This window comes from Gopherus flavomarginatus, chromosome 5, assembly GCF_025201925.1.
Source record: "Gopherus flavomarginatus isolate rGopFla2 chromosome 5, rGopFla2.mat.asm, whole genome shotgun sequence".
Lineage (NCBI taxonomy): Eukaryota > Metazoa > Chordata > Testudines > Testudinidae > Gopherus > Gopherus flavomarginatus.
In genome coordinates this window covers 130,102,639-130,130,203 of record NC_066621.1, presented here as the reverse complement: position 1 = coordinate 130,130,203, position 27,565 = coordinate 130,102,639, and the positions used below count along the sequence as shown (strand labels likewise).

The 27,565-nt window shown below is 44.5% G+C and overlaps 2 protein-coding genes across 4 annotated transcripts in view; one reads left to right on the top strand and one right to left on the bottom strand.

The window, feature by feature from the left end:
* The window catches only part of SLC24A4 (solute carrier family 24 member 4), a 154,637-nt gene extending 147,794 nt beyond the window's left edge, over window positions 1-6,843 (bottom strand). For both annotated transcript variants that reach the window (XM_050953271.1, XM_050953272.1), the window contains exon 1: window positions 6,584-6,843. In XM_050953271.1, coding sequence (XP_050809228.1) covers window positions 6,584-6,701 — 118 coding nt within the window. In that variant the 5' untranslated portion in view covers window positions 6,702-6,843. The remainder of the gene's footprint in view (window positions 1-6,583) is intronic.
* The window catches only part of ATXN3 (ataxin 3), a 464,297-nt gene that overhangs the window by 285,410 nt on the left and 151,322 nt on the right, over window positions 1-27,565 (top strand). The window lies entirely within an intron of this gene.

The following is a 27,565-nucleotide window of genomic DNA, read 5'->3' as shown; positions in this document are numbered from 1 at the left end:
AAGACCAGGTCAAGGCCCCTCTCCAGCCACTCCCCATAATTGAGGTCCCATTTCAACGAGTAGCTGTGGATATTCTGGGTCCTTTCCCAAAAAAGACACCCAGAGGAAAGCAGTACGTACTGACATTCGTGGACTTTGCTACCCGATGGCTGGAAGCAGCAGCTCTAGGCAACACCAGGGCTAAAGCTGTGTGCCAGGCCCTAACTGACATTTTTGCCAGGGTAGGTTGGCCCTCTGACATCCTTACAGATTCAGGATCTAATTTCCTGGCAGGGACCATGAAAGAACTATGGGAAACTCATGGGGTGAACCACTTGGTTGCCACCCCATGCCACCATCAAACCAATGGCCTGGTCGAAAGGTTTAATGGAACTTTGGGGCCCATGACACGTAAATTCGTCAACGAACACTCCAATAATTGGGACCTAGTGTTGCAGCAGTTGCTTTTTGCCTATAGGGCTGTACCACATCCCAGTTTAGGGTTTTCACCGTTTGAACTTGTGTATGGCCATGAGGTTAAGGGGCCATTACAGTTGGTGAAGCAGCAATGGGAGGGGTTTACGCCTTCTCCAGGAACTAGCATTCTGGACTTTGTAAGCAACCTACAAAGCACCCTCCGACACTTTTTAGCGCTTGCTAAAGAAAACCTAAAAAATGCTCAGGAAGAGCAAAAGGCCTGGTATGACAAACATACCAGAGAATGTTCCTTCAGGGTAGGAGACCAGGTTATGGTCTTGAAGGCGCAACAGGCCCATAAGATGGAAGCATCATGGGAAGGGCCATTGACGGTCCAAGAGCGCCTGGGAGCTGTTATCTACCTCATAGCATTTCCCAATTCCTCTCTAATACCCAGAGTGTACCTGTTAATTCTCTCAAGTCTTTCTATTCCAGAGACTTGCAGGTTTGTCAGTTTACAGTCCAGGGAGATGATGCTGAGTGGCCTGAAGGTGTCTACTACGAAGGGAAAAAAGACGGTGGCGTGGAAGAGGTGAACCTCTCCACAACCCTGGAATGTCTGCAGCAGCAACAAATCAAGGAGCTGTGCACTAGCTTCGCCCCATTGTTCTCAGCCACCCCAGGACGGACTGAACGGGCATACCACTCCATTGACACAGGTAATGCTCACCCGATCAGAACCCCACTCTACCAGGTGTCTCCTCATGCCCAAGCTGCTATAGAACGGGAGATCCAGAACATGCTACAGGTGGGTATAATACGCTCATCTACCAGTGCATGGGCATCTCCAGTGGTTCTAGTACCCAAACCAGATGGGGAAATACGCTTTTGCGTGGACTACCGTAAGCTAAATGCAGTAACTCGTCCAGACAACTATCCAATGCCACGCACCGATGAGCTATTGGAAAAGTTGGGAAGTGCCCAATTCATCTCTACAATAGACTTAACCAAGGGGTACTGGCAAGTACCACTAGATGAACCTGCCAAAGAGAGGTCAGCATTCATCACCCATGCAGGGGTGTATGAATTTAATGTGCTTCCTTTCGGGCTGCGAAATGCACCCGCCACCTTCCAGAGGCTGGTAGATGGTCTACTAGCAGGACTGGGCGAATATGCAGTTGCCTACCTCGATGATGTGGCCATTTTTTCTGACTCCTGGCCCGAACACCTACTACACCTGGAAAAGGTCTTTGAGCGCATCAGGCAGGCCGGACTAACTGTTAAGGCCAAAAAGTGTCAATAGGCCAAAACAGAGTAACTTACCTGGGACACCAGGTGGGTCGAGGAGCCATAAACTCCCTACAGGCTAAGGTGGATGCTATCCAAAAGTGGCCTGTCCCAAAGTCAAAGAAACAGGTTCAATCCTTCTTAGGCTTGGCCGGGTACTACAGGCGATTTGTACCACACTACAGCCAAATCGCTGCCCCACTGACCGACCTGACCAAAAAGACCCAGTCAAATGCAGTTAAGTGGACTGATGAGCGTCAAAAGGCCTTTACCCAACTTAAGGCGACGCTCATGTCTGACCCTGTGCTCAGGGCCCCGGACTTTGACAAGCCATTCCTAGTAACCACAGATGCATCTGAGCGTGGTATAGGAGCAGTTCTCATGCAGGAAGCAACGGATCACAACTTCCATCCTGTCGTGTTTTTCAGCAAGAAACTGTCTGAGAGGGAAAGTCACTGGTCAGTCAGTGAAAAGGGATTCTACGCCATTGTGTACGCCCTGGAAAAGCTACGCCCATATGTTTGGGGACGGCGGTTCCAGCTACAAACTGACCATGCTGCGCTAAAGTGGCTTCATACTGCCAAGGGGAACAACAAGAAATTTCTTTGTTGGAGTTTAGCTCTCCAAGATTTTGATTTTGAAATTCAGCACATTTCAGGAGCTTCTAACAAAGTAGCTGATGCACTCTCTCGTGAAAGTTTCCCAGAATTCAGTAGTTAAAAAGTGTTCTTAAAATGTAAAAGTCTGTTAGTTATATACTTAGTGGTATATGTAAAGGTGCATGTGTTGTATTGATCTGTTTATTTTAAAGTTCTAGGAGGAAATCGCCGCCAGTGAGGTTCCCCACTGTCTGAAATTTGGGGGGCGTGTCATAAACAGATAGCTAAAGGTTAATGTTCTTTTACCTGTAAAGGGTTAACAAAGGGAACCAAACACCTGACCAGAGGACCAATCAGGAAACAAGACTTTTTCAAATCTGGGTGGAGGGAAGTTTTGGGTGTGAGTTCTTTGTTCTTTGTCTTGGTTCGGTGACCCTCTCGGCTCTGAGAGTGATCTTTCTATCTCCAGGCTTTCTAATCTTCTGTTTCCAAGTTGTAAGTACAAGGATAGTAAGACAATAGGTTTATATTGTTTTTTTGTATTTACATGTGTGTAGTTGCTGGAATGTGTTAAATTGTATTCTTTTTGGATAAGGCTGTTTATTCATTTTTTCTGTTAAGCAATTGACCCTATATATTGTCACCTGATACAGAGACCATTTTATGTCTTTTCCTTTCTTTTTATATTAAGCTTTCTTTTTAAGACCTGTTGGATTTTTTTTTTTAGTGGGGGCTCAAGGGGATTGAGTCTGCAGCTCACCAGGGAATTGGTGGGAGGAAGAAGACAGGGGGGAAGAGAGAATCTCTTTGTGTTGGATTTACTAAGCCTGACTTTGCATACTCTCTGGGTGAGGGGGAGAGAGATTGATCTCTCAGTACTTGTGTTTCAAGGACTTGAAGCAGGGAATCTCCGAGAGTACCCAGGGCAGGGAAATCTGGGAGGAGGTAAAGAGGGGGAAGGGAAATGGTTTATTCTCCTTTGTTGTGAGACTCAAGGAATCTGAGTCTTGGGGTCCCCCAGGGAAAGTTTTGGGGAGACCAGAGTGAGCCAGACACTGGAATTCTGGCTGGTGGCAGCGATATCAGATCCAAGCTGGTAATTAAGTTTGGAGGTTTCATGCTAGCTTCTCATGTTCTGAACTCTAAGGTTCAGATCTGAGTGGGAGAGTTATAACACAAGCCTTTCTGAAATGTCCCATCTGTCCACAACCATAACATCTCCTTGGCTAGTCCTCAAGCCTCCAGCCCACTAGATCCTTCTTGTCTTTCCAGGATAAGTAGCCATTGCTGCTTCTTCCCTGCAGGATCCATAACAGGCACTGCTGCTGCTCCTCTAGCAAGGCTAGCCACTGTTGTAGATCCTGCCGCACCTCCTGCCATTCTCTGTGAGCCTCACTGAGCTGTTGAAGCAACACCGAGATTTGCTTCACGGATCCAGTCCTCTCCAGAAACAGGTGTATGAATTTTGGTGTCTCCGTCTGTCATGGCTGCTGGGATTCTTGTTACCCTTCAGCTAGCACCTACTGAGTTTCAGCAGAGCTGTGCTGATGCTCGGTTAGAACTCTTTTCAATTCTCCATTGTGCCCTTATTTCAGGGTGTGGTTCCAAAATTCCCACTTCCAGTACAAGTTGTGATGGGGACACTCACTCTTGAGTGCCTCCTTGCAGCTGGGTGTGGTACTGTACTCTTTTTCCTGCTCCTGGCACCTGCTGTCACAGTCAAAAAAGGACTGAACCTCTTCCAAGAGTTCAACATTTTATCTGCCCTCACCAGGGTCTTCAGACCCATCTCTGGGCACTTTAAATCCCACCCTTTACTGAGGCTTCTGAAGAAGCCTTCTCCCCTTCTCAGGGCTTAAGCCACTTAGCTAGCGGCAGTGGGGGAACCCAGCCCATCTACTACTCCAGGTCCCAACCCAGGGACCCTATAAATAGCAGCCACATGTTGCTGCCTCCACTTCACTGCTGCTATTCCCTGGGCCTTTTCCCACATTGCCCCTTTCTCCTCATCCTTAGCTCAGGGCTGAAATTCTCAGATCCCCTTCACTGAATGCCAGTGCCACCAGAACCCATCTTGAGGTTCTCTGTCAAGCTCCAGTGACCAGCAAGGAGCACCACTCCTTGATGCTATGGTCCCAGTCAGGAACTCGCCTCTTCAGGCCCTGCAGCTCCTTTTATCTAAGCCTGCTGGGCTTTGATTGGCTGTTTTATGCAGCCTGTCTAGAGAGGCCTGGAGGACCCACCTTTGCTGTTCCTTTCCTGCGGTGGGATGTGGTAGGACCACATAACTTCCATCGGGGGTCACCAAAGGCCTTGTGTACCCCATCACAAGTGGGCATTATGCCTGAGTAACGACTGAAAAAATCTGGCCCTAAAGTTAATTTGGTCAGTGCCATTGCCAAAATGTTCTACTGCTGCAACAATTACAGCAAACTGAGAACTGATGATCAGTGTTTATGTGATGATTTGTTACCAACTAATCAGCTAAAAACAGTACCTGACCCAGCTTTCCCCTGGTTAGTCAGGGTCTCTCCTCTGTGTCTCCCCTCTGTGGAGAGCTTATACAACAATTTCTGCTCTGGTTGCTCTGGGTCTTCTCTCTCAGGCCTTTCTGCCTGGAGAGGGTAGGCTGAACTTGCGGGTAACAGTTGAAATGTAAAGTGTAGCTTTCACGATACACTTGATCATGCATACCAAGATTTTGTGACCAAAAGAAATCAGTTCTGAGAAAGCTTATTTGCATCCAAAAACTCATGACCAAATCACATTGCAGTTAGTTATTTTCACAAATCAGTGTGACAAAAATCAAAACTAGGTATGATAAATTGTTCAAAATGTGGAAAACCGTAGTTTTTAAGACAACACAGAATAATTTCCGAAAATCTGAAGCCAATAACATGCTTATAAGAGTGTAGAGTACTAACTTCTTTCACTAATAGCTTGTCATCACAGATCAGTATCAAGTGTAACCAACAACAGTTTGAACAGGAGAGTGTTATAAAGCATTAAAACTTCCACTGGAATTGTTTTTAAATACAGATTTTAGCTCCAGCTTTAAGAGAATAAAGGCCCTGATCTGCTCCTGCAGGACCTTGATTGTCTTAAATTAAAGCTAGAGCTAAAATCTGTGTTTAAAAAATATTTCCAGTGGAAGTTTGATGGGTGCATTCCTGGACCTGTGCAGTGCCCCACTGACCTCGTTGGGTCTCCAGAGGTGCAGAGCAGTGTGAAACAACCTGCAGAACTGAGACCCAAAGTTACATTTTTAAAGCACAAACTGTGTGATCAGGGGGAAAAAACGGGCAAACTAAGGAGAATAAAATGCATTCCAGGATCATAACGTATAAATGCAGCAGTTCATAATGTCCTAATTTAAAAATACTTGTACAGATGTAACAGACTAATTTCAAACATATAAAATGTTTAAACAATATCAGACTCTCAATATTATTTGTCCTAAAATCAGTTCAATCAGTGTGGTACTCTGGGAAAAAATGACGTAGATATCCAATACTTTATCTTGGTCTTTTTAAAATTCTGCAAGAGGTCAAGTGGCTAGAGAAACAAATGGAAGTCACCACTCCTGCGTTCTACTTCAGGCTCAAGTACTGTATGACTTTGTGCAGTGTACGTAATTCCTGTGGCTGGGTTTCCTCATCTGTAAAATGAGCTTAATATTTATGCCCCTCAGAGGGATGCTTTCAAAAGTGCTTTGGGATCCTTGGATGAAACGTGCTTGAGAAATGCAAGGTATTGTTACATATCATGTTTTGTGAGGAGGAGCCAGTCCTCTCACCCTCTCCTTAACGGCAAGTGAAGTTGTTCAGTAAAAGGGAGCCAAGTCATGAACTGTGAAATGCTCCTACCGAGAACGCAGCTAGCTAAAAGGTGTGGTTATCTGAGCACTGCTTTGCTTTAATCCCACTGGGCATTAAGCATCATTATCCAGGCAAACTCACTCAGTTGGGGGCGCGGAGGCTGTCACTTTTTACTGACAGATAGGGCTGCGGGCAGCTGAACAGCTTAGTGCCTCCTCCTCAGCAGCAGCCAGGACCCAGCCAGCCCATCCTTCCTGACCTACCTGCAGCCTCCCCGCTTTACAAACATGTTTGTTGCCGGAGTTAATAAAGATACACAAGCCAGGAGCTACTGTGCCCCCTGACAATGAGCCAGGCTGGCAGAGGCAGCGTGCAAACAGCGAGCCCCCCACCCTGGGGCACAGCCAGGCACTGCCCCAAGCCAGCCCCGACATCCCTGGCTGCCCAGCGGCCTGTTTCCTGCTCACCCCCGCGGCCACCTACCCAGCTTGGAGAGCAGGCTGGACATGCACCACACGAAGCAGAGGATGGCGCAGATGAAGCCCAGCTGCGGCAGCAGCATCTCTCGCCGCTTGCGAACTTTCCTCAGCTTGAAGCGCATGGTCTGCGGGGCGGCGGGGGGCCGCACTTCCAGCCCCTTCGGAGCCAGCGGAGGGAGGACGCGGGTGGGCAGAGGGCGAAGAAGCCCCGGGAGGCCAGTGGGGTTCACTTAGCGGCACCCCCTGCGGAGGGCTTCATCCCGAGGCGGCCGAACGCGCAGGGAGCGGGCAGCGGGAGAGCTCCAGGCAGCCGCGCCAGGGCCGGGGGAGAGGCGCAGGTGGGAGGCGTGCGAGGAGGGGGCTGAGACGCTGGCGGGGTCTCTGGAGCTGTCAAGGCGAGGGCTGAGCCCGGCGCCCCGCGCCCACCATGGCTGGGCTGGGGGGGGGGGAACCGCAGCGCCTTTGCTCCCGGCCCCGCAGATGCTCCTCTCACGGGCAGGTGCGAGTGCGCCGGGTGGCGAGCTCAGTGCAGCCGCTCGGCTCCCGCGGGCAGCCCGCGCAGCATCCTCCAGTCCCGGTTAAAGTTCATCCTCCGGCCGCCGCTGCGGGAGGGGCGCGGGGTTCCCGGCTGGCGTGAGGCGGGTGCGGGGTGCAGGCTCGGCGGTCCCGCTCCAGCTCGGGGCTGAGCCAGCAGAGCCGCCTCCCGCGGGGAGCTCCGAGGTGACAACCGCGCCCGTCCCTCCCCAGCTGCTCTCCCAGGCAACTTTCTCGCCGCTCCTCGAGCCCCCTGGGCAAAGCGCATGTGCCGGAGCCCCGGCCTCCCTCCGCCCCTCCCGCCTTCGCTCTGCCCTCCCCGCTCCCCCCTCCGCGCCGGGGGATTAACTGGCCAAATTAATCCGCTCCCCTAAATGGCGCAGGAATTATCCACTCGCCGCTAGCACTTGGCATCGCCGGGCGCGCGGGGACGGGAGGCCCCGGGGAGCAGGCAGGAGCACGTGCCGCTGCGGAGCCAGCCTCTCTCACGCCTCCCGGGCTCGGCCAGGGAGCCGCTTGCCCTTGCCAAGCGAGTGCTGCAGCCCGGGGCAGGGGTTAGGGTGAAAGGCAGCCCGTCCTCGGAGCTGGGGGCAAGCCACAACGGAGCTCCGGGCGGGGTCCAAACTCTCCCAGGCTGCTGGGGACGGACGGGCATCTGGCCCATCGCTGGCACTTAGGGACGTCGCTTACCCAGCCCCAGGGATATTATTTCCTGTTCTCTCTAAGAATAGGTCACACAGTCAGGCTCTCTGCCAGCCCTACCATTGCTCTGAGATAGGCAGTTCGATTTCCTCCCTTAGTTTCCCCATCAGTAAGACGGGTGTCACACAGGGCTTCATTCTTAATGTGTAGCCAGTGCTTTGAGATCCTCTGGTGAATGATGCTGTACAGGGAAAGGAAAAGGGAGCGGATTATTCTACACAGTGAAAACCAGATGAAGGTTATTATTTGCATTACAGTGGTTCCCACAGGCACAGGGAAATTCAGTGGGAGTTGGGTGCCTGTCTTGTTTAGGATCCTTTGAAAATTCCAGTTTAAAAATTCAGATGCATTTCTTTTTGGACCAGGCATTGTACATTTTTTTCTTATTACTATACATGATTTGCCATCCGCAGGGCATGAGAACATATTTGGAACAGCAGACTGAACTGAATAAACCATTTTATAAAACAGGCATTATTCCTAGACTATTCCAAAATGGAATTCTTCTCTTCTTAAAATCTTTTATCACCCAATTTCAACTAACAACATGAAACACCTTCTAAAAGGATTTGTACTTATTTTCTATGCAAAATAGTTATTTTCAACTCTATAGAAATACAACTCAAAAATATCTCCCCCAATCTCAAGGAGGCACAATGAAACAAAATGGCAAATAGCCATTGTAGACCATGACAACAGCACCAAGGTTAAAGCCTCTGCTATTTTTTTACCATTCTTAGGGTCTGTATTGGATATTTTAGGACTTCATCCTGTTTGTGGTCTCATCATCACCTTATCTGTGCAGGTGCTGTTCTACCACTGGAGCCAGGCTATTTTCATTATGTATCGGAGACTAATTATTCCTAAGGATTTTTGCATCTGTTTTCTGGTGCTGAGGTGTATATAGCCTCCCCTTCAAGTCAGAGTGACATTCTGCTCACCAGATGTGAGAAGGTGCTTTTAAATCCCCATCCCTCATCTTTCCCTGCTTGTTGTTTTGTACTGTGGTTTAACATCAGGTGGGGTATAGACAGAAGAGATGGCTGGAAGTGGTCTGGACTGTGATCTTCTGTGCAAGGATTTTAGACAGAGGTACAAAAGAGCTGTGATCAAGGATGAGATGTTTTGTGTTCGTTATCTTCTTCACTTGGAAGATTGGTCAGAGCTAAGGGTTTCTGATGGGCAGTCTCCTCCTGCTTAGGTTTCTGATGAGAAAACCTATGGTTGATTAGGGTTTCCTGCAGGTTCAATACTTGCTTAGGTTGGTTTCTTAGAGCAAGGCAGGGGATGGGATGGAATGGGGTGGGGTGGTGGGCAATGATGCTGTTGTTGATGGGTATTAGTGAGAAGAGGATGCTGACCATCCTTAATCATACCCAGAAACATCTCTTGGTGTTGGAGTACCATTCCTAGTCAGACATTTCATAATGCCTCAATGTGTGACAAAGGCCCAACACAGAAATCACTAAAATAGTGATAGTCCAAGAACCTGAAAATCAGATGCAATTAATTCCTTAATACAAATAACATTTTATGTCACTCCAGATCAATGCCATAGCATTCCTGATACAAACAGTTCACAATATTAAAACAGATAATAGCAGGTTTGTGTGGGACTAAAGTAAATCTGGGTCCAAAGATGAGGTTATGATACACATATGCTACCATGAGTGCATTCTACACATGCTTCAGTTTAAAAAAAAAAGCAAAGAATTGAAGTATTGTTGGAAGTCTCTTGATTTCACCCAACGTGTGAGGGATTTTCATGAATGCTGTCAGGTCTTATGAAAATCACAAGGATCAAGTCAAAGCACATGGTTAGTTACCAGCATGCAAGTATGATATCTCCTTTTTTACTCAGATTGTTTTATTTTTAGCTGTCTATTAAAGAGTTCTGTTTTATAGGTAAAGCCTAGTAACTATAGAAACCCAGGGGGTGGCCCCTTGGGGAGGATCATAAGGAGAAAGAAATGAGAAGAGATCTTTTGTGAGTCACTTCCACAAAAGAAACCAACTAACGGTCAAAACAATCCTCAGAGTTATCAGGGCAGGAAACAGAGTGGGCATGGAGCAGTTCAAAGCTAGGGCTATATTAATCTCCTGGGCTCAAAGTAAACACTAGACATACACACTTCCAATTAGCATTTATATCAAAGTCCAAAATCAAAGGACAGTCACAAAATTGTGCTTTAACATTTAACTTTCAGATCAGAATCCTGATTTACACCCACTTCAGTTCTGCATAAAAGTACCAGAGAAGCTCTGCAAAGTGCAGATCCAGGTTTCAAACCCCTGCAAGTTTGGGGTTGTTGTACCTGGGGTTTTGCTTTTAGCACTTTATAATAATTAAGATCCAGATCTTGACTGAAATCCCGAAACTCTTCTCTGGCCAAAGATGAGGGTGTTCACAGTCAGGGGTCTAGTTTGGGCCCTCTCCTGATATGGTAAATCCATGTTGTACAGATGTAAATCATTATACAAGGTGTAAAGCAGTGGAGAATCAAGCTCTCTATGAGAAAGCGTGCACCAGAGCAGTCTACATTTAAAGTATGTCATCATAATTTAAAGAAACAATTATTGCTGTCTTATTGGTCTAGTGTTTTTAAAATGTAGCAGGCCTTGACAGTATAGACATCCCATGAAACAGAAGACTTTCTGCATAATTTTCTGAACAGAGTCTGAACCGCAAATGGGTACTATATTTCAAAATGTTCAATATCACCAATATAATCAAATGTGTGTTTCAGCAGAGATCCAGGAATTCCCACATATACACATAGAAAAAGAGTCACATATCTAAAACTAGAGGGACCAGAGAATCAAAGCAAGATACACAGGAATTTTTTTTTAAGAAGTACTTATCACCTTGAACTAAAAGAACAATATTAAATCTGACCCTCTTTGCCTATCAGCATGGTATTTTAACTCTCTCTCACCTAAGTCCCAAGCTAAAATGGCTCATTAGAGAATACGGCTAATGCTAGCTTCAACCTATCACCTCCAAGTTTCACTGTTAGAATTTCATCTTTAGCATAACTGGTATTTCATACTGAACAACAGCCAAATGGCTTTGAATTAAGGAGCTGCCTCGGAGGACATCCATGAAAGCAGCACTTCTGAGAAGAAAATATTGACACTGATGATAGTCAAAAGGAAGCATAGCAGTAAGACTACTGGGAATTCCCTGAGGAATCCCAGTTAAAAACCCTGAGGAATAGGAAGAGTAGCAGCACAGGAGAATATCCAGAAGCCTGAGGAGTTATAATTTAGCCATGAAGACTGTGCCAGCACAGCAGAGCCAGTGTAGCTGAAGTTGCATCAGCTGAGAATCCCTGAGGAACAGGAAGCGATCACTTAATGTGGGCCTCCGACTAACCCAACAGCCTAGGGAAAGCTGGCATTTCCGGCTGGCACACATGGGAGTCAATGCCAGTGCACTCAAGTTCAAGAGCTAGTGTCAGAGAAAGGTCAACAATGCCAGTGCCAAAACCAGACCAGAGGAACCTCCAGTAAACCATAAACAACCCAGCAGAGGGGATAAGGAGCTGGCAAGAGACAGAAGAGTCTTCTACCTCACTGCTGAAAGTGGCTGTAAGGTGGTCAACCTCCTGGTGCTTGCTGTGCAAGAACCTGATTTCAGTCCTGTTAATAATCATGTCTGTCCAGAGGTAACAATTCTGAGCATACTTGGGGTTCTATAACTGTAAAGGAAACAAGTGCTGATATGAGATGATGAAAAGGAGCCTAGTGACAAAAGCCAGGTACGTAATAACGTTTTACGGTTGAACTTCAACCTAGATCATCATGTCTCTGCCAAATGCCCCCAGCCCTCTCAGCAGTAGTGAAAGGTGTTGGAAAGTGATGGGCTGGTTATTCTTGAGACAGCGGCTGGCTATATCAGAATGTCCTATTGAATGCCTCAAAGGCAGAAGTCCTCCTCGATGAAAAGTTATTTTTCAGTCTCCTCTTGCTCACTCTGCTTAGCTCAGACCTTTGCTTTGCTCTCAAGGCCTGAAATCACTCAACCTTGAATGACAACTTACACATTGGGAAGAGAAAGTGAGTCAAGCTCTGTCTGCTGAACATGGACATTGTTAAACTTTACCTGGACAGTCGTCATGCTCTGAATCTCTTGCAGTCCCAACTACTGCAATTCCCTCTTTTACAATCTGGGCTGGAGTGAAGCCAATTCATACTTTTGGCGAGCACTACTCATTGCAGTCCCAGATCCTACGCTTACCTAGCTGCTATGGATTTTGTGCAGAGCCTACAGCTGGGGCTCCACTGAAGAGCAATGGGATCCTCCCTCACCCCACAAAGGGGTTGAAAGCAGACCTTGCAACTTGATAAACAGCCCCACATAAAACTGGGATGGAAAATTGAGGGGTGGGGTGGGGCAGGAAGGGAGACAACAGCTGATTCTCTTTGCACTTATTCCACCACCTCATCTGCCTCCTCTGCCTAGCACTGCATGGGGCAGATATTCACAGAGGCCACAGGAGCAGAGGATGTGGGAATCTGCATGAGTATAGTGAGGGTCAGCCACCCACTATCACTCATGAAGGAAGAGCTGAGTGTTTCCCTTTAGGAGTGAATGAGGAGAGATTCATGGTAGCACTAGGCTCAGCTCCTCTTTCCCTCTTTCCCACAAGACTTCAGCCACTATATATTTGGGTGGGGAGATTGTGCTTAAGCCCACTCACAAGCCTCTGATTAGAACTACACCATTATATAGTTTTCCTAAATCCCTATATTGTAAGGCCTCTGAGTCAGCAAAGCATTTAACCAAATGGGTGGACTTACACACTCTTAAAGCTAAGCATGTGCCTAAGTGCTTTACTGAACTGAGGCCTAAATTGCTGGGGATCCAGAAACATGGCAAAGCCAGAACGCTCTCTCCACATGCAGAAATCCTCAGTAATATAACAATTCTATCCCTCTGTTATCTTCACTAGCTTCCTATCCTAGTCATTATTAATTGCACAGTTTTTACAATTCTCTGTGGACTTTCTTCTCCAGTCCCCTCTGACTTTATATCCACCTTTCTTTTCTGCCTGCTTCTCTGTTTCCCCAGTCTTAATTTCCTCTGTGTGCCCCTGTCAGGGAGGATGACAGGGTTCTTATAGGGGTCACCCCCTCTTCTGCACTGATGTGGTCACAACGTCTAGTAGCAGCAAGTGTCCACAGAGCTGCCCTTCCCTTCAGGGCAGCTAAGCCTAGTGGCAAGTGTCCACAGAGCCTAAAGTTGCCATCCAACCGGCTTTTACCCAGACAGTCTATTTTTTGGCTTCTGTGTCTGGGTGCCATATTAAGGTTAGCAGGTGGCCGGTTTTCAGGCACCTGGCAACCCTAAATGGCACCCAAACCACAAGTCCAGTTACCATGGGGCAGAGGGAGGCGCCAGGTTGTTACCCCATACCAGACCCTGCTCAGCCAGGGCTGCATCCTTCCTACAGGCACGCTCCTTGAGACAATCCAGTGTGCAACAGGAGGAGAGGAGCCAGTGATGGGTACCAGGCCTCGAGGGATGAGACAGAGCAATTAGAAAAGTGGCAACCCTAACAGAGACACCATTCCCTTCAGGGCAGCTAGGCGTAGTGGCAAGCAGTGCCATAACAAGGGCGAGGTGAATGAGGCACCTGCCTCGGGCGCACAAAGTTGAGGGCGCAGAAAAAGATGACGTAAATGCCTTTGTCTGCAGAGACAACAACTGTCATTCGAGTAATTGAGTTCTAGTATTCCCAGTGAGCACACGCTTATTATATATTAGGACTTCTCAGATCTGCTTAAGACCCACCAAACAGTGAGTGCCTTTGTTTATCATTCCTTATTTCTTATGGAGATGACAGATTGGGAATCTGTGATCTCTATAATATATTAATTTTTTTAATGTTTAGACAAATGTAATACATTTATTTATGTATTTTTCATTTTTATTCCAGTCTATTGAACAAGACCCTGCATTATGAATAGTATGAATTCTAAAATCTGAGTGGGGCAGAGTACCATAAATGACTAAAACATGCTACAGTAGAAAATGAAAAAATGTCAATGACAATGAGGAAATGGCTAGTGACAAATGCATCAAACGATGGGAATGCATCAATAGCTGATGTCTCTGACGATGTTAAGTTCAGCACTACTATCTAATAGTAACAATGAGAATTATACAACTTCAGAAATTATTGTTGCTATCAACCAGCAATTGGATCATAAGGTTACAACTTCACCTTCAGTATCAATTACTGACAGTGATGAGACACTTGACATCTTCGATATCATGACTAAAATTAATGTGAACGGCCGCGATCAGCAACATAATTCCTCTGCAAGGCAAATCATTAAAATAAATTTTAACGATCCACCATCCTAGTCCTGTATAAATGATAAAATAAGATGCCACCTTATTGAACATGGACCTGACCAGGGAAAATCTGCAGATTTCCATGAATCAACATCAGAAGATGGAAGAAAATTTTCAGGAGACTGTTTTTTAAAAAAGCTTTTTAATAGTGAAACCATACAGCATAATTGGCTTATTTACTCGGAAACCAGTAAGTCCATTTTTTGTTTTCCATGCATATTATTCGATCACTGCTTTACCAAACTAATATTGCAAATCAGAAAGTAGGATTTAATGATTGGAAAAATTTAAACTATGTTGTGCAACATGAAAATTCAACCAATCGTGAAAATTTCTGTAAATGGAAATCCTTACAAAAGAGATTACTAAGCGGAGAATGTGTCGATGATGCACTACGAAAAGCTATTGAAACTGATAAACAAAAATGGAGACAAATTCTAAAAATAATTCTTGTTGCTGAATTTGTGCCAAAAACAATTTACCACTTAGAGGACTTTGTAGCAGTATAGAAAACCCTAATTCAGGAATATTTCTTAATCTATTGGAATTTATAAATCATTATGTTGTTCAACTAAAACAGCATACCATAGCTCACGAAAAGGGTTCAGTGAGTTATTTTTCACTGGCTATACAAAGTGAATTTATTGGCTTACTAGCAAACCAAGTTCGTAATGAAATTATATCCAAAATAAAAAAGCTAAATATTATTCTATCCTTCTGGACTGCACATCAGACATATCTCATCAAGAGCAAATGTCCCAGATTGTGAGATATGTGAGAATCGATAATGAAATTGTATCTATAGAAGAAAGTTTCATAGACTTCATTGAAACCAAAGAAAAAATGGGAAGTGGATTAGCCAAAGAAATAATAAAGAAGCTCAAAAATGATGGGCTTGATCTTCAAAATGTGAGAGGCCAAGGCTATGATAATGATGCAAATATGTCAGGTGTGTACAAAAGTGTCAAAGCTGTCATTTTGCAAAAAAATAGATTAGCGAATTTTTTACCATGTTCAGCCCACTGTCTAAATTTAGTCAGAATACTTGTGGCTTCCATAAATTCTACTATGGTTTCATTCTTTGCCACTGTACAAAAGTTATACACATTTTTTTCTCATTCAACCAGCTGCTGGGATATTTTAATGGGTATGTTAAAAGTATCACTAAAAGGTCATGCTGATACTAGATGGTCATAAAGAGCTAATGCAATTGAAGCCTTAAATTCACAGATTACAGAAGTGACCAAGGCTCTAAAAAATGTCCCTGTTGCATCAAAATGTCCAGAAGCAGTATCAACAGCTAATAGCCTTCTTAAAAAATTAATTATGAATTTTTGTGCACGTTATCCATATGGTGCAATATCCTAACTCATATTGACAAAATGAATAAAGCCCTACAAGCAGAAGGCATCACTGTTTCTCAGGCTTGTAAAATGATCAACGAATTATGAAATATTTTACAAGAGATGCGTGAAAGCTATAACGATATGGTCAATATTTTTACAGATTGTAAAAAAACAGCTGAAAATATAGAAATACCGGCAGAATTTATTGAATCCAGAAAGCCAAAAGTAAAAAGGCAGCAACTTTATGACTGTGCAGACGTATCTTCTAATTTATCAGATGAACAATCTTTCAAAGTACAAATAAAAACCATATTTGGCACCATAATAGTTGAGTTAAATTGGAGATATGAAACTTTAAATGAGATCTTCTGATTTCGATTTTCTTTTGGGTGATTCGCTTGTTAAAATGGACACTACTAATCTTCAAAAAGCAGCAGTGAATTTAAGTCTCAAATATGACAGCAATTTGAATGCCTCAGAATTCTTGTCAGAGATTCAGAGTTTCAGGGCCAGTGCAACCATTTAGGTGACCTAGGCGGTCGCCTAGGACACTGGGATTTGGGGAGCACTATTTTCTCCGGTAGCGACCATGGCAGCCGGATCTTCAGCCGCCCCAGTTGCCACCGGCATTTAGGTGGAGGGAGCTGGGGCAGGGGAGCCCAGGGAGGGCCTCCTGCAGCAAGTAAGGGGGGGTGGCATGCAGAGGAACTCCCCGCCCCAGCTCATCCCTGCCCCGCCTCCTCCTCGAGAACGCCGTGGCTGCTTCACTTCTCTTGCCTCCCAGGCTTGCAGCGCCAATCAGCTTAGGCGCCGCAAGCCTGGGAGGCGGGAGAAGTGAAGCAGCCACAGCGTGCTCAGGGTGCTCATGCGCGGAGCAGGGGTGAGCTGGGGTTGGGGGGGTACCTCAGGGCGGATGGTGGGGGATGAGGAGCTGCTACAAGGGGGGCGCCTCAGGGCAGAGGGGGAGAGCTGCCACGGGAGGGGCGCCTCAGGGAGGAGGCGCGGGGGAGGCGCAAGGTGGAAGTTTCGCCTAGGGTGCAAAACATCCTTGCACTGGCCCTGCAGAGTTTTAAACATCAGGCGTTAGCATTGTTCCCAAATGTTTCATGCGCAACTAGTTTGGACCCTGTCTAGTTAATTCATGAATAAAATTTGGCCGAATCTGATCCAAATTTAGAAATTGCATTAAGAATATTTCTCTGCTTGCTAGTAACTGTGGCTTCTTGCGAAAGAAGCTTCAGTAAGCTCAAATTAATTAAAAACTACCTTCAATCAACCACGGGTCAGGAGAGATTAACAAATACGTCCATCTTGTTAATAGAACATGAAGTAGCGAATAATATTAATTTTGATGCAATTAACGATGAATTTGTCTCATTAAAAGCGCGAAAAATACAATTTTGAAAAATAATCATTAATCGTATCTGATATGGTTCTACAGTTAAATTTTATTTGTGATTATTTAAATAGTATGTTACATGCACACCTTATATGTATTAGTTGATTTCATATGTGGAACTTATGATTAAAATAAATAAACATTCTATTATCGTTATTATTATTGTTATTTACATATTTTTCTTTTTTTTACAAAGTAACTACTATGAAATTATATGGAGGGGGGAGGGCGCAATTTTATATTCTTGCCTCTGGTGCAAAAATAGCTAGTTTACTTACTCTCTGGTGGCAAGTATCCCCAGCTGTCGTGCCTAGTATTGATAGTCCCCAGCTGTAGTGCCTAGGCATAGGTGCGGGGAGGGGTAGGGTACTACTTCCCCTAGGTTGCAACCCAGGGCCCTTTGAAACCACTCACCCCCAGAGGAGGGCTCAGGTCCCTATGTCTCCCAGGATGTCCCCTGTGTTGTTTCCTACCCTTAGGCCTGCCTTGGGCATCTCCTCAGCTGGCACCAGCTCAGTGTCCCCTTCGTTCCCTGCAGTCAACTAGTTCTTTACAGCACAGTCAGGGTCCCCAGCCTTGGCAGTCTGGAGTCTTGGCAGTTCTTCTGCAGAATCCTGCAGTGCACATCTGGTCTCCTCCTCAGCCAGGCCAGACTGAGATAAACTGCTTTCTTTTATACGGTCCCTCCTCTGGGTGCATGCCCAGCATGGCATGAGGGCATGGCCTTTTGGGACCAAAGCAACTGGTTAACCCCTGCCTGACCAGTGCAGGGTTGGTACACCCTGTCACAGCTCCCAACAGTTTTGTTCCCCTCCTCGTGGTCCTGTAGAGCCAGTGTAAATCTTACATTTGCAGTACACCCTGTAACTGGAATGCCTTCCCTTTGAAGCCATTTCTCTTCAGCTCTCCCCTTTACCCTACACGTTTGCTTGAGCCTGTTACTGACTAAGCCCCATTCCAAAAGGCCTTACTAAGTCTGACTGTATTTAATATAATTGTGAGCAATCCAGTTACTGATATTATGCTGTCCATAACTAGTTAAACTTCCTGCGGGTTTAACCGTGGCTTAATTAACCATAAGGTCCCTTCCAGACCTACATTTCTATGATTCTATGACTCGTTGACATAATGCTGAATTCAGTCAATCTTTGTATACGCTGACTCATCAGTCATGCTCTTTAAAAAAATTTTCCAATCTGATCTTAACCTTTCAAAGAAAGAATGTTTTACAGGAAAATACATTACATTACAGTGAACAGGATTTGTAGCTGAAATTCACTGAAATTCATCTTGGTTAATGCAGAGTAATCATAATGTTCCCCTGGCTTTCAAAAGTCTCCAGGATATCCAGGTTCCATTTGGCTAATCTAAGCTGCCTATTTTCTTCAGGTAGCAGGAGGGATATGCAATTGCGGTGAGTTACTCACTAGCCTACTGTAGCAGTAGTAGTAAGAATGAGTGTGGGTGTTGCTCACCTGCCCTGTTTGACTCACCTCTCCTTCTTTTTACTGATTTCATTTAAATATTTAAATGCTGAAATATTCAAGCCACAGACTGTTTACATTTCACTTCACCAGAAGGAAGCGAAGTTTGAAAAGTGTTGCCATGGAAACAATGGAGTGAGGCGGCAGCTAAATATGAAAGGAAGTCACCCAATATTAAACATACGGAGATGTTTCGGGGTAACTTGAAATGAAAAATGAATCTTATTACTTGGGCCACTGCAGAGCATCCATTTATCCTTATTACTTCATTACAAGAAACAACATGAGGCTCCTCTTCAGTCCAGTGTGACAAAGTAAAAACATTTCCCATATGAAAAGCCATCATTAATTAAGTCACACCCTACATATGAGATGATATATTCTTGGAGGATAAATGGCAGATGTGGGCAGAGCCTAATTCAACTGGTTGGTCTACACTGGTGCTGGCTATCGGTACATCAACTTTTAATTGATGTTTTTGTGACTGATTCTTTACTTAAAATCGATGGAAGGGAAATATGCTTATAAAATGAATGCACACATCTATCAGTGCTACTATACTAAGGGGAGGTTGTGGTGGGTGCTCTGACAGCCCATGGAGCTAGCAGTCAAGAAGTCCTGAGTTCTAATCCTTCCACTGACATGTTGTGTGGCTTTGGGCAAGTCTCTGCATCAGTTTTTCCAAACCTTACCCCTCCTTTCCATCCATCGGTCTGTAAAATGATGATAATGTGTATTCACTTACATCCCACAGGTATGGTGTCATAAGGGCTAGTTAGTGTTTGTTTGGGGCTTTGAACACTTAAAACTCAGTTCTGATTTAATTTACAGAGGTGTAAATCAGAAGTAACCCAGCTGACATCAATGGAGTCACACTGGGGTAAACAAATTCAGAATCAGGCATCTAAAGTATTTTTAAGGGCCAGATCCTATACTTCTCAAGCAAACCAAGCTCCCATTGACAGTAGGGAGTTTTGCCCACATGAGCTCTGAATTATTGCACTGCAAGACATTTTTCAAAGTTTCAGCAGTTTGGGGCAAAAAGAAGATTAGAAGTATGAAGCTAGACACACACTGCCTCTTCCAGTTATACAAATGAGCACACAGAGTCATGCTGCTGTGAAGTGGATTTGAAATCATCCTTGTAGATAAATATAAAATTGTACCTTTGTTAATCTATCACCACATATCCTGAAATTTCAGAATCACTTCTTTCAAATGTGGGTAGGAATAAACTCCTGCTACAGTCAGTGCTCACGTCACAGAAGGATTTCCAACATCACTAGAGAAAATACACAAGCTGTAGCTTTGCTGAATTTTATTTTTTCTATTGTGAAGGCAAGGGAAAATAATCCAAATTGCTAACAGCATAGATTATTAAAATTAAAGTATAATTAGCCAGGCTAAAATAGAATTTGAAGAGCAATTAGCAAAAGACACAAAAACTAACAGTAATTTTTTTAAGTACCTCAGAAGCAGGAAAGTTGCCAAACAATCAGTGGGACCGCTGGATGATCAAGCAGCTAAAAGAGCAATCAAAGAAGGCTGTTGCGGAGGAGCAAAATGAATTCTTTGCATCACTCTTCGCTGCAGAAGATGTGAGCGAGATCCCCATACATGAGCCACTCTTTTTAGGTGACAAATCTGAAGAACTGTCCTTGCCTGACTTGTCATTTGTAATGTCAATTTTAAAAAAACTTCAGAGGTAATCCTGGCAATTACAGTCCAATTTGCCTAATTTCAGTACCAGGCAAATTGGTTTAAACTATACCAAAGAACTGAATTATCAGACACATAGATGAACACAATATGTTGGGGAAGACTCAATATGGCTTTTGTAAAGGGAAAGCATGCCTCACCAATCTATCAGAATTTTTTGAGGGAGTCAACAAGCATGTGGACAAGGGTGATCCAGTTGATACAGTGTACTTGGACTTTCAGAAAGCCTTTGACAAAGTCCCACATCAAAGGCAAAGTAAGTAATCCTGGGATAAGAGGGAAGGTCCTCTCACAGATCATTATCTGGCTAAAGGGTAGGAAACAAATGGTCAGTTTTCACAATAGAGAGAGGTAAATAGCAAGGTCCCCCAAGTATCTGTACTGGGTCCGGTGTTGTTCAGCATATTCATAAATGATCTGGGGTGAACAGTGAGGTGGCAAAATTTGCAGATGATGCAGAATTACTAAAGATAGTTAAGTCCAAAGCTGACTGCAAAGAATTACAAATGGATCTCCCATAACTGGATGATTGGGGGAAAAAAAGACAGATGAAATTCAATGTTGATACATGCAAAGTAATGCACGTTGGAAAACAATCCCAATATATGTGAAATGATGGAGTCTAAATTAGCTATTACCACTCAGGAAAGAGATCTTAGAATCATTGAAGGTAGGTCTCTGAAAACAACCTCACAATGTGCAGCAGCATTCAAAAAAAGCTAAGAATGTCAGGAACCATTAGGAAAAGGATACATAATAAGACAGAATATATCATAATGCCACTATAAAAATCCATGGTATGCCCACACCTTGAATATTGTGTACAGTTCTAGTCATCCATCTCACAAAAGATATTAGAATTGGAAAAGTTACAGAGAAAGGCAACAAAAATTATTAGGGATATGGAGCAGATTCCATATGAGGAGAAATGAAAAAAATTGGGACTGTTCGGCTTAGAACAGAGACAACTAAGGGGCATATGATAGAGGTTTATAAAATTGTCAACGGTGTGGAGAAAGTGAATAGGGAACTGTTATTTACCCCTTTACAAGAATCAGCAGTCATCCAATGAAATTAATAGGTAGTAAGTTTAAAACAAATATAAGGCAGTACTTCTTTGCACAATGCACACTCAAGCTTGGAACTCTTTGCCAGGGAATGTTGTGAAGTATAACTGGATTCTAAAAAGAATTAGGTAAGTTCACGGAGGATAGGTCCATCAATGGCTAGTAGCCAAGATGGTCAGGGATCCAACCCCATGCTGTGGGTGTCCCTAAACATCTTGACTGCCAGAAGCTGGGACTGGGTGACAAGGGATGGATCACTCAATAATTGCCCTGTTCTGTTCATTCCATGGAGGCATCTTACACTGGCCACTGTCAGAAGACAGGACACTGGGCTAGATGGATCACTGGTCTGACCCAGTGTGGTCATTCTTACATTCTTGTGATTAGTGGTTAGAGCTGAGTGTAGGGAAAGGTGGGGGACTCAAAACATCCCTGTACAGCAGATATCGTATCTGTTTTAGAGGTGGGTAAATTGAATACAGGAAAGCTTAGTCAGTATGTTGCACAAGTATTTTTACACAACCTTTCCATCTGCCTGTATCCCCTTTCAGGAGTCTGATTTGTCTTGTGTATCCCCAAGTTTCACCTCACTTAAAAACAACTTGCTTACAAAATCAGACAAAAATACAGAAGTGTCAAAGCACACTATTACTGAAAAATTCCTTACTTTCTAATTTTTACCATATAACTCTAAAATAAATTGACTGGAATATAGACATTGTACTTACATCTTAGTGTGATACTTGACCCTGTTTTTCACTTGTGAGCCTTGTCATCCAGCAGCTGGAGAGCGGTGGCTGCTGGCTGGGGTGTATGAACAACATGAGCTGTTTGCAGTGTGAGTGGACTATTTCTTTAAATCTCGTTCCCGTCCCACCCTGCAATACCCACTCCCACCCACTCCCATATTGTTTGTTTGAATTTTTATCCCACTCCTGCTATTATGGCGGTGGGTCCTGTGGAACCTGTGAGGTTCCAGTCCCACTGTAAGGCTCTAGAGCCTGTTGGAAAACTAGGCAAATATCTAGATGAGTTAATGTAACCCCTGGAAGATCTCTGCGTACCCCCAGGGGTACACGTACCCCTGCTTGAGAACAACTGTTTTACTGGACCAATTTCTGTTGGTGAGAGAGACAAGCTTTCAAGCCACACAAAGCTCTTCTTCAGGACTAATTACACGATGTCATAGATGCACTAACCCCACCAGTGCCTGGCTGGGACCTTGTCACCACAAAATATGTAAACCCTTTGGAGAGGGAGTGTGATGGGGTGTCCACCTCACACAAGGCCTGAAGGGGTAAAAGTGGCTAGATGGGCAACTAACCACTGAGGCTGCACCTGGAGCAGGAGCCAGACAGCAAGGACTAATTAGAGACCAGGTGCAGTTGGACAGGAACAGGAGGGCCTGTATGAAGCCTAGGAGCTGAGAGCAGAAGGGGGCTGCAGTCACCTTCAGGGTGAGGTAAAGCAAGGTAGGAAATAGCCCAGTGATAAAGCAGTAAGGTTTAGGACCGTGCAGATCTTGACTGCTGGTCACTGGTGTAGCTAGGATACTGCATGAAAGAGACCTTGGGAATGATCCAGTCTGGCAGTTCCCATATTCCTTTTTGTTTGCTTTAGTTGCTGAGTTCTTGGCCTCATAAAGGTCTATACAAATGCATGTTTTCCATCTCTGGCTTTGCATAACATTTTTCTTTATGCTACAATGCTGATAGAAGGGCCTACGGATATTTGCCCGTGCAGCAGTAATTGAAATGATATCTATAGCATTACTTACCTTGTTTTGTAAAGCTGCATTTGTTTTATAAGGCCACATGATTTCACCAGAGTTTCCTCCAGATTTTCAGTTCTGCTTCTAACCTTCCCTCCTTCCTGTGCTTTAAGACAGATAAAATCATACATCAGAAGAGCACAAGGCAGTAGAAAAGGTGTGTTCACTGCACTGCCCCTGGTTTCAAAAGGTTTATACATGTAAATATGCTCTCTTCAGTGGAGGGGTGCACAGCAGAGCAATTTAGGGGCCAAAGTCTCCAAAAGCTGTTGACAAGAGGACTGCCCAGCACACTGCTCTAGACACTGTGGAAGGCCCCCTATGCAGGGCTGGCGTTAGATTCACTGAGACAGAAACTAAGGCATGGGCTCCCATGGAAGGTGTGTGCGACAGTCTCTGGGCGTAGAGCCAGCGCTGGGTGCCTGACCCACAGACTGGGTGGCTCACTGAGGTGAGTCAGGGGTGGAGGCGGCACTCCCTCTCTGAGCCCCACTGCCCAAGGGTGAAGCATGTAACTTAGCTTTGTGGGGGGCCCTTTGGCATGGGAGCCCCAGGCAATTGCCCTGCTTGCCACCCCATAGTGCTGACCCTGCCCCTATGTGAGCTCCCTGCAGGGAAGGCTCAGTGAGAATTTGGAGTTGGAGCCAGAGAGCAGCTATTCTGTCTAGTACGCTATTTCCCAGCCCTCTCCCCCACTCCCCAATTTCCTGTTGGAAACCTGTATGGAATATAATGCTGCCAAAACAGTGTGAACTTCTGCTTTTCACCTGCGCCTCCCTCAGAGTAAAGCGTGTGACATTGCACTCCATATGATTTTATGAAAATGCGCTAATGAGTGTGAATATAATGTAACTGGAATATGCTTCATGCAAAAGGTCTCTTGTAAGGTATCAATACAAAGCTTATAATCTACTAAGTGTGGTCATCCTATTTGTATAAATGTATCATTCTTGTATCTGAAACTAGATATATGAAATATAACTCTGAGGGTCTAGTGTAATTATGCAAAGTGTGGGCCAGTAATGGTGGTTTGGAATCTTGATGGCTCCCATCAACTAAGACAGTTGGTTTTAAATGGTCTGTTTACTTGCAAGCCTTCCTGTGAGTCAGGCCAGGAAGAATGAAGGCTTGGGGTCTCACAGGACATGTGACCATATCACCTGGTACTGGAATCCATCTTAAACCTGGTGCTTTACCATTTAAAAGGAGGGGTGGGGACCCAGAGGGACAAAAGATTCCCACCTTGTGCCAAAGCTATATAAGGGGGTGGAACAGAACAAAGGAGGTTCCAATCATGAGCAATCCCCTAATTACCACGTGATCTGGAGCGAATAAGAATTGTACCAGGGGAAAGGATTGGGCCCAGACTAGAAAGGAGTCTAGTCTGTGAAAGAAGCTTATTGGAACATCTCTGAGGGTGAGATTTTATCTGTAATCAGTTTCTTAATGTATTAGGCTTAGACTTGTATGTTTTGTTTTATTTTGCTTGGTAACTTACTTTGTTCTGTCTGTTATTACTTGGCACCACTTAAATCCTACTTTTTATATTTAAAAAAATCAGTTTTGCTTATTAATTAATCCAGAGTAAGTAATTAATGCCTGGGGAAGCAAACAGCTGTGAACATCTCTCTATCAGTGTTATAGAGAGTGGGCAATTTATGAGTTTACTCTGATGCATCTGACAAAGTGGGTATTCACCCACGAAAGCTCATGCTCCAATATGTCTGTTAGTCTATAAGGTGCCACAGGACTCTTTGCTGTCTACTTACTGTTTCTTTCAGCCATTACTAGTCAGCTGATTTCTTGTAGGCAGGCATCACAAAAGGATATCTTGAGCCGATATTGAAAAGATGAGCAAGTAGTACCCTTCTGGATCAGTTTAGGAAGGGTGCGCCACATGTAAGAGGTGGCATGGAAGAAAGCATGAAAACAGTAGTGGAAGAAAGGGACAAACTAGTGAGGGCATTCCTTGATATATCCATCCTTGTTTTCTAGGCTTACCGTCTATGAACTTATGAGTTTATATAGCCAGAAGGGACCACTGTGATAAACTTATAACACAGGCCATATGATTTCCCTGAATTAATTCCTGTATGAACTAGAGCATTTTCTTTAGAAAAACATCCAATCTTAATTTAAGAATTTCCAGTGATGTAGAATCCACTATAACATTTGGTAAGTTGTTCCAATGGTAATTATCCCCACTGTTAACAATTTGCACCTTATTACTCACTGCCTGTCTGTGAAAAAGGACATACTCAACACAGCACATAGTATAAAGACAGCACATCTCATCAATTCATTTCTGTGCTTTACTCAAGCATTTTTAAGCCTTACAATTACAAAAGAAGGTTTAAAAAGAAGTCAATATCAAGATAGGCTTCGCTGGAAAGCATTTGACAATACATTCATAGGTAATGGGCCAGGATTCTACTCTCATCCAGTAAAGTCAACAGTACAACTAAAAAGAATCTGGCACCATGATGTTTGTCTTACCCTCATAACTTTCACCCTTTTCTAACAGAGCAATTCCCCATATAAAGATTTCCATTCCCACCAGAAGTAAATAGTTTGTTTATGAAGGTAGAATTTCCCCACTCCTCCACAATATTTGTTTAATTTATTAGCTAAACAAAAGCAGAAGTTTAATGAAAGTAAAGTTTCAGAGATTCAAAAACCTAAAAAAATAGAAGTCACAAAAGGGGCAAGACTAGATAGAACTAAAAGAAAGATGGAGCCCACAAAGACAATATAATTTGGATACAGAGTTCTTTAATTCTATCATAAGAATAGACATACTGAGTCAGACCAATGGCCCATCAAGCCCTGTATTCTGTCTTCCAACAGTGGCCAGTGCCAGATACTTCAGAGGCAGTGAACAGAACAGGACAATTTATCAAGCAAACCAACCCCTGTTACCCAGTCTCAGCTTCTAGCAGTCAAAAGTTTAGGGACACCCCGAGCATGGGGTTGTGTCCCTGACCATCTTGGCTAATAGCCATTGATGAACCTATCCGCCAAGAATTTATGTAATTCTTTTTTGAACCCAGTTGTAATTTTGGGTTCTAATTCTAATATATTTAAATGTGAAAATTGTGCTTAATACATAAATGCAGTATTATTCCAATAATCTTTTAGATTAGCTTATGAAATGGACTAGATTTTTCAAACAAGGAAGAGAAACAAAGATCAAACTGGGACACTTAGGACATGAGTCTGTGTGTTAGTAGCAGCCTTGAGGGAATGTATTAATTCCCCTGAAAACCAGCCCTCATTTATATTGTGTGCTACTAATTAACACAGCAACTACAATGCATAAGGGGAACTTCAATCTACTCCACTGAAGATGCTTACACAAACAATCAGAGAGGAGATGGCTTCTTTCTGAATGCATCTCTCAGTTTGTGTTACAGTTCCCCATATCTTGTAATGTCCTTGTGTTAGACAACAGAAAGACGCTGCAAGAAAGATACAGAAAAAGGCTAAGACATTTAGCATCTTACAGTAAATAACATTCATCAGTGCAGAAAATAATAGACAAATCTTTAAGTTCCAGGACACAAATATCAAGTAAGCATTTAACTTATACGGTACCCATATTAGGTATTGGGAATATGGATTGTGCAGTTACAAAGTGAAAACAGGACAACATTTGTCTGCTCAGTAAACCACTATTCAAACTGCAAGCACATCACTTTTTTAAACATCCAGCACCACTGCACCAAGGAATCTGAAGCCATTACATTTTGATTATATATTGTGTTCTACAAACATTTTGCTTTTGAGTAAATATACACGATTACTAGTTGGAAAGATTTTGGAGTGATCATAGTACTGTTTGACTTTTTACAATGTTCCATAGTATTCACACCTTACCTGATATCACCTGAAATGGGCATATTTCCCCTCAGACAAGCAGTGTCAGCCCTAGGAGCAGGTGATTAGGGCAGTTGCCCTGGGTGCCAACTTCTAGGGGTGGCAAATCATCATTTGAGGGCAGGTACCAAATTGGGGGAGGGTGTAATTTTTTTGCTCAGCCACTTGGGGCAGGGGCACAGAAAATATTTCCCATCCTGGATGACAAAACACCTAGGGCTGGCCAAGTAAAAAAATGGCAGATCATCACTAGTGTCTGTCTATGTTCTCTCATTGGCCTAAACCAGGGGCCTCAAACAAGTGGCCCACGGGGCTATTTCCTGCAGCCTGCCAAGCAGCCGAAGCCTGCCCCCTTGGCCTATCTCCAGGCCAGGGGTGGGCAAACTACAGCTGCAGAATTGCCCCCCTCGAGCCCCACGCCGCTCTCTGAAGCGGCTGGAACCACGTCCCTGAGGCCGTGGGTGAGGGGGGTAGAAGCAGAGGGCTCCATCCGTGTGTTGCCCTGGCTTCCAGATACTGCCCCTCCGCAGTTCCATTGGCCGGGAACAGGGAACTGCAGCCAATGGGAGCTTCGGGAGAGGTACCTGGGGGCGCAGCAAGCAGCGCGTGGAGCCCTGCGTCCCCCTCCCCAAGGGGCCGCAGGGACATAGTTCCAGCTACTTCCTGGAGTGGAGAGGGGCTGGGGCCAGCAACCTGCCCTGGCCCCGGTGTGCACTGCTGCCAC